Source organism: Phascolarctos cinereus, unplaced genomic scaffold (genome assembly GCF_003287225.1).
Source record: "Phascolarctos cinereus isolate Bilbo 61053 unplaced genomic scaffold, phaCin_HiC Scaffold_3;HRSCAF=262, whole genome shotgun sequence".
NCBI classification, from domain to species: domain Eukaryota; kingdom Metazoa; phylum Chordata; class Mammalia; order Diprotodontia; family Phascolarctidae; genus Phascolarctos; species Phascolarctos cinereus.
Genome location: NW_027555736.1, coordinates 141,685,826 through 141,706,542, shown reverse-complemented (window position 1 = coordinate 141,706,542; position 20,717 = coordinate 141,685,826). Strand labels below are relative to the sequence as shown.

At 40.8% G+C, this 20,717-nt stretch overlaps 1 protein-coding gene across 1 annotated transcript in view; it reads right to left on the bottom strand.

The window, feature by feature from the left end:
* Positions 1-20,717, bottom strand: part of TLN2 (talin 2) — a 575,966-nt gene that overhangs the window by 192,496 nt on the left and 362,753 nt on the right. The window contains 8 exon segments of the mRNA XM_078151184.1: positions 6,473-6,571; positions 7,368-7,576; positions 9,186-9,294; positions 11,707-11,820; positions 13,847-14,027; positions 17,231-17,307; positions 17,444-17,545; positions 18,235-18,390. Of these exon segments, the coding sequence (XP_078007310.1) occupies positions 6,473-6,571; positions 7,368-7,576; positions 9,186-9,294; positions 11,707-11,820; positions 13,847-14,027; positions 17,231-17,307; positions 17,444-17,545; positions 18,235-18,390 (1,047 nt within the window).

The following is a 20,717-nucleotide window of genomic DNA, read 5'->3' as shown; positions in this document are numbered from 1 at the left end:
TCCAGATGAGTGGGCCTCAACTAGATTGTGACTGTGAATGGACAGAAGGAGATTGCTATGGAGATAAAACAGATAAGACTTGGCAATTGATTTGATGTGTGCCGTGAGAGAATGACCCTGAGACTGCAACCTGGGGGACTGAAAGGATGGGGGCCCCTCCAGAGAAATAGGGAATTTGGGGAAAGGGGAGGCTCTGAGGGAAGAGTAATGATATAACTCAATTTCATTTAGAAATGCTGGTCCAAAATAGACAAGCCATTTTTATTTTAAATAAGAATGTCAAGGCATTCCCTTCCCTGGAGAAAACCGGGAACAGAGGTCTTTATTAGCTCATCTGATAACGAAAAGTACTCTAAAATCAGTGGGGGTTTTTTTGGGGGGGGCAGGGCGGAAGACCCAGTATCTTTAAATGTAATATTTCTTACATTTTCTCCCCCCCCCCATCTTTTGAAATATTTCTTGTTACTTTACTGTGTCATTGTCTTCTATTTAGCCCATTTGAGGACATTCAGTTCTTGGGTGAGGTTCTATTCTAAGTTGTCCATTTTTCCTACTTTTCCTTTCTATTCTTTCTTCCCTAATGTTTCCATTCTGTTTCCTCAGTTTCATTTTTCCAGGTACTCTTATAGTCTCGGTGATCAGATCATTTTTTTTTCTCTGACGATTCCTGGACGTCCAATGGGGTTGCTATTCTCCTTGGGGTTTATCCTCTGGGTGTGTCTCAAACCAAGGTATTTATTCATAGTATCAGGGTTTTTCTTTGTTTGTTCATCTTATCCACCTCAGTAACTAGATTGTGGGGCCTGGCTTAGTCAGCCTCTGCAACTGAATGCCTGGTCCCCAGCATGGTGGATGAGAGAGAACAGGCCCCTCTTTTCAGGGACTCTGGGGCTTAAACTCTGCTGAGCTCTTCCTGGAGGCTCCCCTTTGTCAAAGGGCTTTGAGTTTCCTTTTTCCACATGCTGTAGCTTCCAGGTTGTGGCTGGGCTCAGGGGGTACTGCCATGCTGGGCTCGTGCCTTAGTCTGTAGATCCATGCATGGGCTGGATTTCGTGCAGGGCCTTTCTTCAGCCTCACTGGATCCTGCCTGGAACTCCCTGGATCTGTTCTCTCTTTAGCCACATTCCTGTCTCCCTGGGCTCTCATACATACCCACTTCTCTCTTTTGACACTGACACAACCCTGGTGAAGGCCCATATCACCTCATGCCCAGACTACTGCAGTAGCTGCTTGTAAGTCTGCCTGTCTCAAGAGTATCCCCATTTAAGTCTATCTTCCATTCAGCTATTAATTGACCTTTCTAAAGGGCAAGTCTGACAATGCCACCCCTCCAACACACATCCCATTCAGATAACTCCCGGGACTCCCTATCACCTTGAGGATCAAATATAAAATCTTATTTGACATTCAAGGCCCTTTGTAACCTGCCCTCCCGTGCGCTCCAGTCTTACTCCATGTTATAACTACACTCATGTATGACACTGGCCTGTGTGCTGTTCATTACACAAGATACTCCAACTCCCAACTCTGGGCATTTTCAGTGGCTATCTACTATGCCTAGAACTCCCTTCTATCTCTGCCTCCTGGCTTCCTTCAAGAATCAGCTAAAATGCCACCTTCTCTAAAAAGCCTCTCCTGATCCTCCTTAATGCTAGTGCTTCCTCTCTGTTGACTGATTATCTCAAATTTATCCCGTCTATGTTTGGTTTCAGGGTAGCTAGGTGGCATCATATTGGATACTGGATAGAGAGTTGGGCTCCGTGTCTGGAAGCCTCATCACCCTGAGGTCAAATCTGGCCTCAGACACTTCCTAGCTGTGTGACCCTGGGTAAGTCACTTAACCCTGTTTGCCTCAGTTTCCTCATCTGTCAAATGAGCTGGAGAAGGAAATGGCAAATCACTCCAGCATCATTGCCAAGAAAACCCCAAATGAGGTCACAAAGAGTCAAACATGACTGAAACAAGTGAACAACAATAAGAAATGGCTTCTTTGTACATGTTTTCAGGATGTTTCCCCATTAGACTGTGGGCTCTCTGACAGTAGGGACTGTATTTTGCCTTTCTCTCTATCCCCAGTGCTTAGCACAGGGCTACACACTTAACAGGCGCTTAATAAATGCTTACTGATTGGCCGGGCTTTGGGGATGCCCTCAGATGACTTGTACCATGTTGGACCCACTGGGAAAGCCTCAGGCTGCCCTCTTGGGCTAGGTTCCTGGTGGCTTGGGGTTTTTCTGAATGTTTAATATAGATAGGAAGATAGGGAAAGAAAAAGAATAAGCATTTATATAGTGCTTACTATGTTCCAGGCACAGGGCTGAGTGCTTTCTACAAATATTATCTTATTTGATCCTTGCAACAACACTGCAAGGCAGATGCTATTATTATGCCCACCATACAGTTAAGGAAACTGAAGCAAAGAGTGGTTAAGCAGCAGGGTAATATAGCTAGTGTCTTAGGCAAGATTTGAACTCGGGTCTTCCTGACTCCAGGCCAGTGCTCAGTCCACTGTGCTGCTTCATACAGGACTATCAATGGAAAATAAAGCATTTTGTACTGAAACCTGAAGGCAAATTCTGTGGAGAGTAGGTAGGGTAAAAGCATTGTCAACATTTGCTCAGTACTTCTCTGTGACTGGGGACTCCATTCCCACTCCTCATTTATATGTCTCTTCTATATTTCTCAAGGAAATCCCTCTGAATGTTACATTTTTAGAACCAATGTGACAGTTGGAAGGAACTTTATATAGATTATTTAGGTCAGTAGTTTCTCAAAATGTGGAGCAGGGAAACTGGAGGGGAGGGAAGTCCCCAAAGCCCTTACGAAGGGCTCATGAGATCAAAACTATTTTCAAAATAATACAAAGATGTTTTAATTTCTAATTTCATAAAGATCAGCAGACATAACTCACACAGACAAAAATTATCTGGTATCAATAGTTTCTAAGAGTATCATGATACAGTCTTGAGACTAAACAGTTTGAGAACTGCTAATGGAGACTAATGACTCATTTTACAAAGGAGAAAACAGCAACAGAGTCAAGGCTGTTTTTTTTTTAATTGTTCAATGGAGTTCATAGCATTGCTGCATGCAAATAACAAAATTCAGTATTAAATGACAAGTACTTTAAAGAGCTAAGGTTCATGAATAGTAAGTTCCATTAATTAACACTATATAAGCTACTATAGCTGACTCAAAGGATTAGAAGAATTTTTGACTTCAACTTGAATCTTTAGAGATATTTTGTATAATCTACTCAATATTAAAATACCCACAGAGAGTTTAAAGAGGACATTTTTAGGAGAAGAAAGGTAATAGATCTGACTCATTTAAGTACCAGTAAATTTGCAACCCAACTCCTTATCTATTTAACTTTCTTGTCTGCCCTACAGAACACAAATTTGTAATTCTAAAGTAGTCAACCACAGAGAATGTGGTTCTATTCTCAAAAAGTGAAAACTGGATTAAAGGAACAGGTGCCTATCTGCTGGGGGCACTGGGTTTTTCTTGTTGTTCCATCATGTCTGATTCTTCATGACCCCATGGATCACAGCACATCAGGCCCTTCTATCCGCTGCTGTCACTTAAAGTCTAAGTTCCTGTTCATGTTTCTATTAGACTATCTGTCATTGCTGTCCCTTTTCCCTTTCCCTTCAATTTTTCCCCACATCAGGGTCTTTTCTAATGAATCCTATCTTCTCATTATGTGGCCAAAGTATTTAGGCTTCAGCTTCCGTATTGGAAGTCAATAGTCTGAACTAATTTCTTCGAGTATTCACTGATTTGATTTCCTTCCTATTCAACGGGCTCTCAAAAATCTTCTCCAGCACCACAATTCTAATGCGTCGATTCTGCAACACTCAGTTTTCCTTATGGTCCAACTCTCAGTCACACATTGCTACTGGGAAAACCACAGCTTTGACTACACAGACCTTTGTCAGCAGGGTGATACCTCTGCTTTTTAGGAGGCTGTCCAGATTTGCTGTAGCTTTCCTACCAAGGAGCAAGCATCTTTTAATTTCATGGCTGTGGTCACTGTCTGCAGTGATCTTTGACCCTAAGAATATAAAATGTGACACTGCTTCCATTTCCTTTTCCTCTGTTGCCAGGAAGTGATGGGTCCAGTTGCCAAGATCTTAGTGTTTTTGATGTTCAGCTTCAGGTCAGCTTTTACATTCTGTTCTTTCATCCTCATCAAGAAGCTTCTTAATTCCGCTTCACTTTCTGCCATCAGAGTGGTATTGTCTACATATCTGAAATTGATGATATTTCTCCCAGCAACCTCAACTCCAGATTTTGATTCATCCAGCCTGATATTTAACAGGATGTACTCTGCATGTAAGTTAAATAAATAAGGTGACACCATACAGCCTGGTCATACTCCTTTTCCAATCTTAAACCAATCAGTTGTTCCATGTTCGGTTCTAACAGTTGCTTCTTGGCCCACACACACGTTCCTCAGGAGACATAAGACGATCTGGTACTCCCATCTCTTTGAGGACCGGCCACGTTTTGTTGTGATCCACACAAAGGCTCTAGTGTAGTCAATGAAGCATAAGCAGATCTTTTTCTGTAACTCCCTTGCTTTGTCCATAATCCAGCGAATGTTGGCATTGGGTTTCAGGGCCAGGTGTTTTCCTTTATTTCTCCCAACACCCAGCAAAGGTGACCAGGTTTCCTGATTTGTAGAAGACGAGAAGTTTTCCAAGGGAGGGTCTCTTCCTATCGGTAGCCCACTTAAGTCGTGTTCCTTATTCCCTCCCATTAAATATAACGGGGAGGCAGAAAAGCAAACAGCAGCCTGCTTTCAGGGCTTCAAAATAGTGACATTGTCAGTAGGTCAGGCAGGCTGCAAATAGAGCCTGGAGCTGCTCACTAGTGGGTACGTCACATCATTGGTAAGGAAAGGGTTACACACCTGCTTTTATTTTAGGTATACTTCTAGAGTTGGACAGTGCATAATCATGAGGTTGCTCTAAATACAAAGGACAGATTTAAAGCATATGCATATGTATGCATAAATATAATAATGATAGCTAACAGCAAGAATTTATATCATGCTGAAAGTTGGCAAAGCACTTTATAAATGCTATCTTGTAACAACCCTAAGAGGCAGGCCCATTTTATGAAGAAATTGAGGTAGACAGGGGTTAAATGATTTGTCCTGGGTTACACAGCTAGTCAAGCCTCTAAGGCTAGATTTGAATTCAAGTCTTCCTTACTCTGAGTCCAACATTCTATCCACTGCACCACCTAGTTCTCTGTGTGTGTGTGTGTGTGTGTGTGTTTGTGTGTGTGTACATACATACATGTGTGTAAGTGGACAGGAACATAAAGTTAGAGCTTCAAAGGGATCTTAGAAGTTGCCTAGAGCACCCATCCTCATTTTGTAGATGAGGCCCACAGTGATTTGTCCACAGGTAGTAAAGGAAGAGTTTCAACACAAGTCCTCTAACTCCTAATTCAGTTCTCTTTACACTGTACCATGCTATGCATGGATGTTCACTCACTGGGTATAGCATAGTTGGAATTCCTTTTGCATGTGGGTTGGACTAGATAAATACCGGGGTAGCTAAGTGGCGCCATAGTGCATAGAGTACTGGGCTTGGAGTCAGCAAGACTCACCTTCCTAAGTTCAAATCTGGCTTCAGACACTTACTAGCCATGTGTCCTTGGGCAAGTTACCCCTGTTTACCTCAGTTCTTCATCTATAAAAAGAGCTGGAGAAGGAAATGGCAAACCATTCCAGTATCTTTGCTAAGAAAACCCCAAATGGGGTCATGAGCAGTCGGACACAACTGAAATGACTGAACAATAACAACAACACAGAAAGATAGATACTGATGTTTGTCCCAACTCTCTAATTCTGTGAGTGTGAGTGTGAGTGTGTGTGTGTGTGTGTGTGTGTGTGTGTGTTCATTCATCTACAAGAAATAGGATAAAAACTGAACTACTAGAAATAATAGCCTTACTGAGAAGATTAGGAGGCCATCACAATATCAAAGACGCATACCCTCACAGACACACATGTGTCCAAGACAAGGACAGTGAACTTCATCCCACAGCTTTGTGGTCAATGTCTGCAGGATCACCTCAAGGAGAAGGTGGTTTGTCAAAGAGAGAGGACAGGGAAGGCAAAAGGGAAACCAGGTCCTGAGTGGTACCTAAGAATAATATTGAACTTTGCATAAAGAACTTTCTTTTTTGAGCCAGTTTAAACAGAAATCAACAAACACATAAGTGACTAAAAAGTTCCTTGGCCTGGTCTCAAAATGATACAAACACTCTCAGTCTTCTAGTCTTTGCTTTAACTCTGAGGCAGGGGGGGTGGGGGGGGAAGTGAGCTTCAGTTTTGTTACCTCATCTTGTTCTTGTACGCATTGCTACTTAGGCTTTTATTTGGGGGGGGGGGTTGGGGTTTGAAGGGAATTAAGGCTTCTGATTCTGGTGAGAATTTGAACTTAATTCTTACTTGGAATCGCTCATCTGTTTCATTCTCTCCAATCTGTCTCAAAAGATCCCCGCTGGCTTGACCAATACTTCCGGCGGCAGTCAACACAGTCTGTCGAGGCTATAATTTTTTAAAAAACAACAACAAAACAACTTTCAGTTGGAAAAGAACAGTCATTCACCAAAAAACCCCAGTTATGGCAGATACAGATTCTTTCAGACATAGGGGAACTGGCAGGATTTCCCCAAAGATCTGAATATAAATGTCTAAAGTTAGTACAGAACGCAAGAAGAATAGGTAATACAGTCATTGGTTCTATCTAAAGAACTTATAGATCTTATAGACCAGGATGGAAAACCACTGATGTGAATAAATGGAGTTAAAATTTTCACAAGATGGGCAAGGCCCAGTTAACAAAGTAGTGCTCACTTCAAGTAAATAAGGGTCCAAAGTGCTTAAACCTTTAAATGTTTGGTGCCTTTTGGAGATCAGTGGGGCTATATCTTAGCAAAGTACTCCTTCCAAGTCACTTAATGCAAAATTAGTAGCCCAAGAGAACTAGCTCAATTCCACAAAACTAAAAAAAACTCACTCTCAAAATCTCCACCATTTCTTCATTAATTTGCAAAACTCTACTATGAAGTGCCTAAGATATCCAATAAAAGTGAAACTTACAAGATCATAGATCTAGAAATGGGAGGGATCTTAAAGGCAATCTAATTCAATTTCCTCTTTTTTGCAAATAGGAAATTGAGGCCCAGGGAGAGGAAGATATTTCACAAGATCCCACAAGTAATGTCAGAGGTGGGATTTGCATCCAAGTCCTCTGAGTGGACAAAACAAGGGGCCAAAGAGCAAAAGTTATCTCCTCAAAGGATGCCATCCTCTTCACACAACCCTTTATTCAAACGTTTACCTCTCCAGAAATGGGCTGCACAGCCTTTAACAAATCTGACACTGCCCCAGCTAACGTCCGAGCAGCTCTCAGTAGGTCTTCTCCACTGCCCACATCGTCATCCATGAGGGCTGCCAGGAGCTTCACACCCTTGGACATTTCCGTCAAGTTGGAAGAGATGGTTGTGATTGCACAGCCCACAGCGGTATAATCTGTGTCTGCAGGGTCACCTGAGGCAGAAAAAGGAGAAAGGGACAGCAGGTTGGTTGGATGCTAACAACCTGAGGGTAGGAACAACTCTATGTAACCTGTTTTGGTCTCCTGGTTAACTGCCAAAAATAAAGGAACAAAACAGACAAATCAATCTTATTACACATCTGGACCGCCAAGGCCAACCTAACACAGTGAACCTCCTCAAGCTTATTACACGTTCTTCGCCTTCCTTCACACACTCTATGGTCTAGTCAAACTGGTCTTCTTGGTGTTCCACCCCTGCCCTTGCAAGGTATACCTCATGCTTGGGATGCACTCCTTCCACATCTTTGCCTCCTGGAATTCCAGGCTTCTTACAAAGCTCAAGTTTTATTCTACAAAAAGTACATACAGATCCCAGTTGTAGTAACCCCTCCTCTTGATATTATCTTGTATTTATTTTAATACACACACACACATCTCTATAGGCATACATACATATTTATATGTGTGTATGTGCATACAAATATACACATGTTGTTTCTTCTAATATAGCATAAATTCCTTGAAGGACTTTCATTTTTTATCTGCACCCCTACAATTCAGCACAATGCCTTAGCAGATACTTAACAAAGCTTTTTCATTGATTTTTTTGAAGCTCAATCAATAAAAGAACATTTATTGAGTGCTTACCATTGGCCACTTAACTGGATTAGACACCAGAATTACAAACACAAAAGAAAGGGAAGAATTCCTATTGTGAAGGTGCTGACATTGGATGGGAAGATAAAATACAGATAACGGGAAGGTAAAATGATAAAACATATGCAGAAAAAATATGAAGAGAATAACTACAAAGAAGAATGTGAAGGAGGGTCCTAACAGGTGGAAGGATTAGGATGAGTTTCATGGAAAAGGGATTTGCTTGTATGGCATTGTGAAGAAAAAGAGGTAGAGGCATATGGCAGTGATAGTATTAACTCCTTATCACTGAAAGTACATTTAAGAAAGACAGTCCATCTGGATGGCCTTCTTAGTCACTCACTGCTTAAATAAAATAACTTTTAAATCACCAAAGGGAATTTCAACACTTTATGGCATTTGTGGTTATGGCCCCATCTGGTGCGTAGGGAGTTTAACTCTTACTGCTTTAAACATAATATAATGTAAATGAGACCTGCATGATGGAAAGCAGATTTTCTGGGTCAGTTTCCTTTTCACTTCTCTGATAGGACAAGGTCTGATTCTCTAATAACTTTTGCCCTTAAAGACAGTGTTACTTTATGCTTCAGAGAAAGGGAGAGAAGTTGGATCCATCCATGGTATAACTAACTCTCCCTCTTGAGAGCTATAAGCACTAAGAGGGGAGATCCTGAATTAACATACTTTATACAATGTTTAGCATATTGCCATGGGGAAAAAGGGGTTTTTATGTGCTTTCACATAATGTATGATGTGGTTGAAATGGGACCAAGTCTTTTTTCAAGATCTCCAGGGTCCTACTGGAGAAAGTGAGTGGGTTGAAGCAAATCTGGCAATGTATAAATATAGACAGTTCCCCCCATATTATGGAAATCTGTTTTTTCAATTAAAGGGCAATGGGGGAAACACTCTAGCACTCCACAAATCTCTATCCCAGTGACTCACCAGCTGTGAGGTTAACAACTGAAGCTGTTCCAGCCGTGATAGCATCAACCTGAGAGTGGATTTCATGTTTTGATTCATCGACTTTGTTCTGAACCCACATCCTAGAGGCCTGCAAAATAAGAAAATCACCCAAAAGAATGTCAATTACATGCCAAATTAAAGGAGGAACAAAAGAACCTGCCCTCAAAAGACAGGAGCCAACGTATCTGATCTAAAACAAAGCAAAATCCAAAGTCTTTTTTGTTTTCCTGGTTGTTTCATTAAAAACCATTACTACTACTCTCTTTACTTTAAAAATCCCTGCAGTGAAAGGCCTGATGACCTTATTCAGTCAGATCAAGTTTAAGTCCTGAACCTAGTGGGGAAAAAAAAAAAGCTATTTGGCTTCATGACATTGACAATATCAGTCAGTAGTCATTCCCTTTTCTGTTCTGTAGGTTTGTGCAGTTTACCAGTGTTCTCTTCTCAGGACAAGGGCTACCTTTCTAGAAATTTGAATCTATTTAGATGCAATAGCTGTAGCAAATAAAACAAGTGTTTTTTAGTTCTGGATCTGTGATTTCATTGGTATAGGGAACTCCCGGGGTGAAAACTCCCTCCAGTGATGGAGATGGGCAACTCTTCTGGAAACTGTAGACTTCTAGATTTGTCAGAGATACAGAGAGGTCAGTTCACTCACTCATGATCATGGAGCCAGAATGTGTCAGTGACAGGGACTGAAGCCATGTCTTCCTTACTCTGGGGTTCTCTCCACTATATTACAAATGATATACATGAGTAGATATTGTAGATTCTCCCCTACCTGACATTTAGAAAAAACCTTGGTTATTCTAGTCTTATCCATGTCATTAGCTAATAGAATGACCTTCAGAAAAATAATTTCATCCTTCCAGGCTTGAGCTTCTACTCAATAAAAGAAAGGAAAGGGGACTAGATGCATTTTAAGGTCCATGCCAATTCTTAAATTTTAAGACCCGAAGATATTGGAAATTTATATTAAATTGTCTCTTCCGTGTTTTACTATATATGGGAAGTGAACATCGGAATGGTGCTCCTGAGGCCCAGTAAGATCTTGAAGTGTCTTCTAATCTTCCTTGTAATTTGTGATTACATCAGAGTGAGATTACAGTAGGTGTGATATGGGTCTACTAGGAAATCTGCTTGTAATTATTTGAAATCTGATGACGAAAGTAATGGTTCTCTATTCAGAATATCTGAGAAGACGCTATTCTCCAGTCATGCTAGATCTAAAGCCATCATAGTCCAAAAAGTAAAATGTCAATAAGTTATGGTACCCTAATGACCTAGAACTAAAGGCAACAGGACAGATAACCAGAATCAGAAGAGTATTTTTCTTGGCTTAAGAACATCACTGAATGTCTACTGCTAGCTAGCCCCATCTTGTGTAGCTGACTGCAGTGCCAATTAATGTTAAAGAGATCCAAACAGCATTTTCATGATATCAATATACAAATATCCCAAATGATGTATAGGAGCTCAAGTAGCACTCATTGCTTACGCCTACTGAAGTTTTGTTTCTACTATGGTCCCCAAGGCTATCACCATCACACAATATAATAAACTGGAAAGGGCACTAAACTTGGATTCAGGAAATCTGGGTTCTATCCCTGTCTGACAATTACTAATTTTCTAATCAGTCAGGCAACAAGCATTTATTAAATACTGACTATGTGTCAGGCACCGTGGCTAAGTGCTAAGGGTACAAAAACGGTCAAAACAAAACAAAACAAAACAAAACTCTCCCCTCTAGGAGTTTACATTCTAATGGATGAGCCAGCACGAAAACACACACACACACACACACACACACACACAGAGTAGATGGAAGTTAATTTGAAAGACATTATCGGCTAGGATGGCAGTAACAAAGGCTAATTGCATAAAGCAGAATTTAAAATGAGACTTGAAGGAACATGGGAAAATTAACAGGCAGCAAATGAGGGAAAAGAACAGGCTAGGTAGGAGATAGTCCTGATGAAAAGGCACTCTAGGAAATGCAGTGCTTTGTTTGAGAAGCTACAAAAAGGACAATGTAGCTGGATTATAGAGTGTGTGAGGGGAATAGGGTGTAAGGATGTAGGAAATTTAGGGAGGGACCAAGTCATACAGAGTTTTAACTGCCAAACAGAAAAATTTATAATTGATCTGGAAGTAACAGGAAGCCACTAGAGATCACTAGGCAGAGAGGTGAGATGGTCTGGTGTGATGTTGGATATATCATCTCAACTACCTGGGCCTCAGTTTCCTTTCTATTAAGTGACAGGGTTGGACTAGCTGGGCGTTAAAGTCCTTTCCAGCTCTGACACCGTATAATCCTGAAATCTCAGGATTCCATTTACCCATAAAATTGTATCTGTTCCTGAGGGTTCAGCTAAGAAACAATGACTAAATAACAGGTTCCAAACCAGAATCTTTTCCAGTGCCAAGTTTCACATATGATAAATTATCTGGCCTTCTGCTGGATATGAGACGTGCTGAAAGACTTATAGAAAACACTCACCATATCTTGCCCGAGAGGTGGTAGGTTATCAACTTCACTGAGGTCCGCCTGAGCTTGCTGAACCGCATGCATGCTCGTATTAATTGTTCCCATCAGAGCCTGCTGGGCCGAAGTCTGGGAAAACAAATGGACATGGGGAATTCCAACAGAAAAAAAAAAATCTCCTTTTGTAAAGGAAGTCATACAGTTCTGACAAAACTCCGTGTCTTTCTAAATTTTGGCATGTCTTGGGGCTTTGCATAGACGACTCTAAAAACGAGGGAGGACTTTTTAACAGCTCTTAATTGGAATCTTGCTAGTAAGATGGTGCAGTGGATGGAGCACTGGACTTGGAATCAGGAAGAGCCAAATTCAAATCTTGCCTCAGATGCTTATTAGTTGTATGACCATGGACAAATCAGTTAATCTGTCTTAGTCTCAGTTTTCCCATCTATAAAATGGAGATAACCGCATTTACCTTAATGTGGTGGTTGTGAAGCTCAAATGAGATCATATATGCAAAGCACTATAAATCTTAAAGTATGTCATAAATGTTAGCTACTATTACTGTCTTGTAGCTCCTATCAGGTTAAACTCAGTTTTGCCTATTTCATCACTGGGATTTTCACTATTTCTTAAGATTCAACCCATCCCTCTTCTACTTCTCTGCATTTCTAGCTACCCCTACTCACGAGATACCTTCTTCCCCCTGTCATTTCTGGCTCCAAATATCTGAATATTGATATCTGACCTAACCTTTAAGGCTCAACTATAATGCCATGTCCTGGCTTTCCTTACTTTCCCTGGGTAGACAGATGCCTTTTTTTCCTCTCCTTGAATGTCTTACAGCATTTGGTTTCTGCCTGTTCTATGACTGAAACATATTCTATTTTATAATAGAAGTTCAATATATATATATATATCTATCTCCTCTCCCATATTACAATACATATAAGCTTCTAAAGAACAGAGTGTGTTTTATTTATCTTTGGACTTCCCAGTGTCTTATACACAGGAAGGGTTAAAATGATTATTGAGCTGAATTCTAACCAAATCCAGTACTGACAGTACCAACAGTTCTTGGCAGGGGCCAACTGCTTTCCTTCCTATAGGCTTTGGAAATCCCTTGTCCAATAGGGTAGGTCACCTCGTAAAACTGATTGGCAAAGCAGGCTCAAGCAGGTATTTATTTTAAAGATCAGGGCAATATTTGTGGAAATTCATATGCATTACCTGTTGGATTCCTCTGTAGTCATGTATTACCTTCAGCTGAAAGTCTATATTCAAGCTTATGTAATAACAGGTTTTGTTCTGTTTTGCTTTTACTATAGATGCATGATTTTAAGAGAATAGGAAGGACACACACCTTCTACCAACACAGATCAGCAACTATTCTGACATTTCTAGTTTAAAGAGTGGCCCGGAGTATCAAGAAGTTAAAGTGAGTTGCTTCAATAAACAATATTTTGAAAACACAGTCAGTATGTGTAAGAAGAAGGAATGAATCCAAGTCATCCTGACACCAAAGCTGCCTCTCTATCCACCACACCAAGATGTTTCTCTGTAACAATTTGCTGAACAAGATTTGGAACAATCAAGTAATTTGGTTAAAGTACATTTCTATTCAAGATAAAGTCATGAGTTTGACACTTACATAAGCAAAATAGGTCAACCTTGAGCATATCCACTTTTGAACATTCTCAGCAACCACTGCTCAAGTCCAGGAGGCTGGTTTCACATGTGGGACCATATGATTGAATATGTATAGCTTAGCACAGCTAATCAATATTATTGGGGAGGGGGGAAGGGTGAAAAAAACCCCAACCCAAAACAACAAAATAAACTACATGTCTTTCTTGTCTTCCTCCAAGGCACAGCTCAAACACCACCTTCTGCAACAGTCTTTTTTCTGTTTCTCCCCCAGATGCCAGCATCTTCTATATGGTTACCATGTAAAAAATCTACAGATATTCTTGCACAGACTTACTCCTCTGTTAAAATGCAAGATCCTTGAGGAAAGGTATTATTTTTGCTTCCTGTTTGTATCACTAGGGCTTATTCTCAGGGCCTGAGACATAGTAGGCATTTAATAATTGTTTATTGGTTTGAAGGAGAAAGAGAGCACATGGGTGATCAAAGAAACTGCAATGAAAAGGCTTACCAATGGAGGCATGTGTCCTCGATGCATCTGGCCAACCATGACCTGCTGCTGAGGGGAGGGCATACTGCCAATGTTGAAAGTTTCGGGTCCACTGGAACCAGAGCGCATGACAGCTGGCAATGCCACAGAGCCATGTTCTACCTTTCCTGTTCGGTTGAACTGCTGCTGTAGGATGGTGGACCTGGGGAGACAATTTTGAACTGCTTAGTTTCTGTCAGACAGCCACCTATACAGAATATAGTTTACTTTTAAGTAATAAAATAAAATTAAATATAACAAGCATATCTTGCCTCAAACAATAAATATCTTCCTGAAAGAAAGTTTCATGCCAACTAAATTTCAGTAAATTGAATTGTACTTCTGAATGTGACGAAGGTAGTTCACATGGAGAAAACTATGTCAAGTCTATGGAAAGTCAATCTCAGAAACACAAATAATCACCTCTTACTTCATCAATTACAACTTTCATATTTTTACATATGTGGGTCCTAACATACAGGTACAGTCCATTTGTAACATGTTGGCAATCTCTGTGAGTCGGTGTGTGTCATCTTTTGTCTTTTGGTGAATGCTACATATTTAACTTGAAAACAATAAACTTAGTTTAAAAAAAGTGGAAGACCAAACACTAACGAATAAATCAGAGGACAATGCTGAGTTGTCAAGTGAAGACTTTATAACATGCCCTGCTTTGGCACTTCAATATCAAAAAATCTCATTGAACATAGCATAACATCATTATGTTATTTCTCACTGAGTAAAAAGCAAGTTAGGAATTTGGTCATCCAAAACTGGGCCACATTCAGGAGCCACAGTGCCCACCCTGTGTGTAGGCCCTTGTAGACTGATCAGATGTAATTGAGATAGACCCTCCTACCAGTGAGAAGCTCCCACACCATCAAAGTTCACTCTCTGGGAGTGGGAGTACTCAAGGGTTCTCAAGCAATGGGATCTCTCCCTCTTTGATGAAGCTGAATCGGGGCAAGGAAAACAAGGTGGTTATGAGATGGGTTAGCAAAAAGCAGTAGACAAGATCCCTTTAGTCCAACAGATGTAGTCTGAACCCCTGTTCCCCTCTATCAAGCATAAAGGAAAAAGAAAAAGGGGCTAGTCTATGGGCATTTCTAGATGCATCTTTCCTTTCCTCAGGTGTCCACATCAAAGAGTTCCCTCCTTAGGCCAATGTGAAAGGGGTGCAATGGTGGTGGGATTTTTAGACATGGTGACCCTTTAAAGACACTTCTCAGGTCAGAATGCTAAGAGATACTGACTGTATGACTGATGTGGGGAATGCTAAGAGATAATGGCAAGAGTCATCTGAAGCAAGTTCCTTCCCTACCAATATACATCATCTTAAATACCAGCCGTGAATTTGCTCATTTACATTTGCTGGTCACTTCTAATTCCAAGAATTTATAGTATTCTTGCCACAGGCCAGGCAAAAACTTATTTCACATTAGATTTAATTCCAACTTCAGCACTAATACTTGGGAACAATCATAAAATAACTCTGAGAGCATGTTAGAAAGGAAGAATGAGGTGGGGAAAGGGCAGGAGTTGGGGAAAAACAATAGAAAACATCATTATAACTTGGTTATGAACCACTGGGAAAAAAATACACACTGGGCCAGGTGCTACACAGAGATCCATTAAATAAAATAGATTTCTGATAATTTTTTAAAAGGCTTTATTGGATAAAAAAGCCACAGACATCCAAGTTCCTCCCTCCAGTAATAATGCATGTGGAAGCTCACTTAGTAGCCATTATTTTGATACCAACCTAATTAACAAGATAAATGTGAACAAAGAAGAAGGCTATCCAATGGCTCTGTTCCTCCAAAATGAAATCCCCTGCCCATTTCCCTCACTGCACAGCAGTCTCTACATTACCAACTGCCAGTACTAGTAATTATGGCAGAATGGTCTAGACTGTTTTCATTTCCTTAGATGATACCCTCAGGCAAATCAGGTACAGCAGACATTTACAGGGAATGGGAGAATTGAATCTGGAGCACAGTGAGTTCAACCAATGAACAATGGAAAGACAGCCTGTGTAATCATGTACAAAAGCCACATGGCTTCCTGTGCACTCTAAAAAGCAGATGTCTATTTTCAAATCCTAAAATCAGATTACTTCTCTTCGTTAATGAGAAAAAAGGAAAAGCACAGCAAGAAAAATGCAAACTTTTAAACTTTTATTTGCCAGTAGGCAAGCAATCATCTCTTAAGCTGCCTCACCAATGTAAATGAAGACACAATGATTATTACTTGCAAATGCTCCAAACTCAGTGCCTGCTTCCTCACACGAGGCATGGAGTGGTAATAGCTCACACTACCAGTTAACTGTCAGAGAAAGGATCTGGAACATAGCTTCTACTGGACGACATTATGACCTGTTGCCTTCACACGTCTGTCTAGCGAATAAAGTGAGAAGTTAAGTAAGTAATTCAGTAAGCGAGAACAGGTGACTGGGAGAGAGCGGGAGAGTACATCTGTCCCTATCACAGTGTGATGGGAATTTTCCTAAGATGCTTTTATAGTCCCTGGGATGTGGGAACAGTGAAGTAAATGGTGCTTCTACCCAAGGTTTAAGTTAAGTAAAGTATTACAGGAAAGAGGATAGAAGGCAGGCTGCTACTGTATTCTTGAGAGGTTGGCTATAATATTCTGCAAGTAGCAAAGAATTTGAGGCTAAGGGTGGTGTCGGGTGATACAGATCACCTGCATAGACCCAGAGATTAAGGACCCTGGGCTTGTCCACTGTGAATGGCACTTCTGTGCTTTTCTTACTTTTGGCAGACAAGCATGAGGAGAGTTGTGGTACCTGCATTTCTGAGCTGCTGAATGTTTCTCACCTGATTCCTGGGTGCCAGTACGGGCCTACTTAGGTCCTACTGACCAAATCTGATGGGGGTCAGGAGATGCTATATGCTCTACCGCTTGGTAGAGAGGAAAGGGCACCGGATGTGGTTCCATTCTTGGCTTTGCAACTTACATCTATATGACCGTGGGAAAGTCTTTCACTCTTTCAGGGGCCTTTATAAAGTGTCTCTTCTGTAAAATGAGGGGGTTGGAGTAGATGGCCTCCAAAGTGCTTTCCAATCCTGATCCTTTAATCAATTTCCTACAAGGGGGAAGCTAGCAAGAGAATACAACTCCTGCTGTATCGGAACATGGTAATTCACCGTATTCTCTGTAATCTGAGCCAGGATTTCACTTTCTGTTTAACATCATTCATGTCATAGAAATGAGTTATTTAGTGTGACTAGAATTCAATACAAGATCTCCCCATCTGATAGGAATAATTGGATAGGAATCCAATAGGAATAATTGTACACCTTTCTGTTAAAAAGCAACTCTTTCCTCCATGATCAAAACACTTACTTTTTAGGGGAAACAGATTCTTCTAACATCGTTGACTCCTCATCTCCCTCTAATCCAAATCTATCTTTACTTTGTTTCTAGAAGACAGAGAACAAAATTCCAGAAAGTCAAATGAATGAATCTTTGACTCAGTCACCCCAGAAGAGTTATGTGTGAGAACCACATAAGATGACATTCAAGGCCATTTTTCTAATCAAATCAATTAGTAAATACCTTCTTGAGGATGATGTCAATATAGCCTGCAATCAGCTGAGATATCTGTTCTCCTTCAGTTGTTTGTACAGAATAATAACTTTCCTGATACTCCCCAAAATCCTAAAGAAAACAGTATTCACAGAAATTTTAAAAAATCAACAACAATTTTTAAAGACGGGGAAAAGATGGAACCAGAAAGACAAGAGATATACCAGTTTTAATGTAACTTTTATTTTTAAAAAATTTGTGGATTTTAAAAAATGCACATCCATCTAGGGCTACTATGGTTCAGTACCGTATGAAGTTAAGTAGAATAATAACTTTTACTGGGGGAGCAGAGGTTTCCAATTAAATAATGATATGAACAAATGATCAATATAGTAACTATTGGCTTTTTCTTATCTTAACTCCTTTTTGCCTATGGCATTCATTGAAAGATTTATATAGATTCAAGAGTCAGCTGGTCAATCCACAGTAATATTTAAGTACCCACTGTTAAGTACTGTGATAATAGTTGAGTACTATGATAAATGACTATACAGAGTAGCTTCCTAAAAAAAAGTTTGTTGAATTTAGTTACATAGAAGCATATACTAATGGATAATAGTTGTGAAAAGATGGAGAACTATCAACATTTTCGTGTTTCTATAATAACATGATTCAACCAACCCCAAACCACTCCACCCAGCCATGTTCTCCTTGCTTTTCAAGGTGAGTAAGTTATTAAAGGTCATAACAAGTGAAACCATAAGCCCCACCTTTGCCCTCTTCCCTGCCTACCCCCACACCTCCCCACCCTGACACTGTACCAGAGTAAAGCTCTTGGGTGATGCTGCCCAGCGCTTGACGGTAGTAAGGGGCCACTCTTGCAAGACTTCCTTGGTCTTTTCATCTACTCGCATCACTGAGTCCTTAGTGATGCCCAACAATCGGGGGACCAATTTATTCTTACCCTTCATCTTTTCCTGAAATAGAAGATGAGACTTATTGATCCTACTGCAGAAAAAAAAATCTACTTACAGTTACCTACCATATTAGGTTAAATGGTTTAATTTTATTTAACTTGTGTTGGGTGTGGTCACTTTAAAAGTCAGATTACTAAATCATGCCAATTAATTCATGGGATATGAAATTGGGAGTGAGCTTAGAGGTGTACGTTGCATATTTTATACATGAAGAAAGTGAAAGCAAAAAAGGCGAAGTGATTTGTTATCAGTCACACTGGCAGTATATGCAAGATTCAAATTCCCATCTCTGATTCTAAACCTAGAGCTCTTTCTACAGCTCCTTACTGTCTTCACCTTCTCTGGCCATCTACAGCTCTACCTGTAGTGGCCTTACCTGCATCTGCTTCCCTGAACAATTATTCCATCGTGTTCTAGGCACTCTCTCCAGCAGTCTATGTCTCCATAACCACTGTCTTGCCCCTAGTGGGAAGCCTCCATATTTCACCCCCCCTTCACATACTCCCCAATTTATTTCCAGCCATACTCAGTGGCTTGAAGGCCTGGGACAACTCCATTCCCAGGCTGAACCCCTAAAGACAATGAAAGCCTACCAACCTTAGCTCAATGACAAACATATTTCCACCCTATCTTACCTCCCCACCCTGGTAATTCTGAATGTCTGGCTGCCATTGTTTAAACCCTGTTCTCCCCCACCCAAAGACTGCTCCTTTATTCCCACCCCCTCATCCCAGCCCCCAAATGCCCACTCTAAAGTTACTCAACCCTCCCCTTGTGCCTGGGAATGTGCTTCAGAGGTAACAAACTAGCTTTCATCTTAACTTAAATCTTTTTTCTCTTTTCATTCTGTCTTCTTGTTCTTACACTGAGACCTGATTCCCCCCTGATGAGACGGCTTCCCTGGCTACTTTTTCCAGCACTAATCGCACTGGTCAAGGCAGGTGAGCTGGAATACTCCTTGCTCCCAACTGCCATTATCAGGCTTTCCTTCTATCACTATCACTTAGCAACTGCTTCTCCTTTCAGGTTCAGTCAGTCTATACTAATCACTCAATTAGGATATGACAGCTGTTTACACATCTCTAGGACAGTCTCATTTCTTCCTCAACAAACTGAGTGACTGGTTCACACAGTCTTCCTCTCCTCCCCACCTCATGCCCTCACACTAGAGGATTTTTAACATAAGCTGATACTCTCTCAAACACTCTAAGCCAAATTCATCAACTTAGCCATTTCCCATGACCCACTCCTTCACCCCACCTAAGGCATACATGCATGACGAAACCCGTGATCTTGCCCTCACCCTCAAGCGTTCCACACCCATGGTTTACGAACTCTGAAATTCCTTTATCTGACCACGCTCCATTGTCACTTCTGCTTTCCCTCACAACTACAAACTATTTTTCATACTCATTTTCATACTCACTCCAATCCCCTTACCCCTTTGCTCTTTCCCAAGCCATTACCTCTATACTGGATACACTCTCTTCCCTTCCCCATCATGTCTTCTTGGTGAACCAGATGTCCGGAGTTCCCTGCTCCCTTATTCTATTGAAGATCTTGCCCTGACAAACCCCAGGCTTGGATTACTCCACCATTCACTGCCTTCACTCCTATTCACAAGTTGTTGAACAAAGCTGGAGAAGTTACAAAATTGTGCTGAGTGGGAATGCTTCAAATTGAAGTTTCATAATCTCAACTGGACTCTCACTGTGGCAAGGCAATCCTTCTATATGTCTTTAATTGATTCAGTATTGCATTCACTGCAGTGGTTTATGCAAATCTTTTTATCTCCCTCTAACTTCCCATAGCCTCACTATTCCCACCCATTCGGCTGTGTGCCTTGCCTCACATTTCACTGAAAAATTTAAGGCCATTAACTGATCACCCCCTTCTCCTGTCCTTATCTCACATCACTCAGATGTCTTCCACCATCTCTTCCTTCACCTGTTCTTGAAAAGCAGGCCCTTCTACTTGACAAGGAAAACCCCTTTACAAGCACAAGTCATTCATTCCATCCCATCTCTCTAGCATTACTGCCTCCTCAATAATCTGTTCTCTCACTAGTCTCCACTCTCTGCTTAGTATCGAACATGCACATGTCTCTCCCATCCTTAAAAATCCCTCACTTGATCCACCTATCTCCATCCCCATGAACTAGCTCCTATATTTTTCCTCCCTTAAAGGGCTAATGTCCTTGAGCACGTCATTGGCAATGTCACTATTTATTTTCCTCTCACTCTTTTCTCAACTCTCTATAGTAGGGTTTCCAACTCCGAAACTGAAACTGCACTCTTCAAAGTTATCAATGATCTCTTAACTGCCAA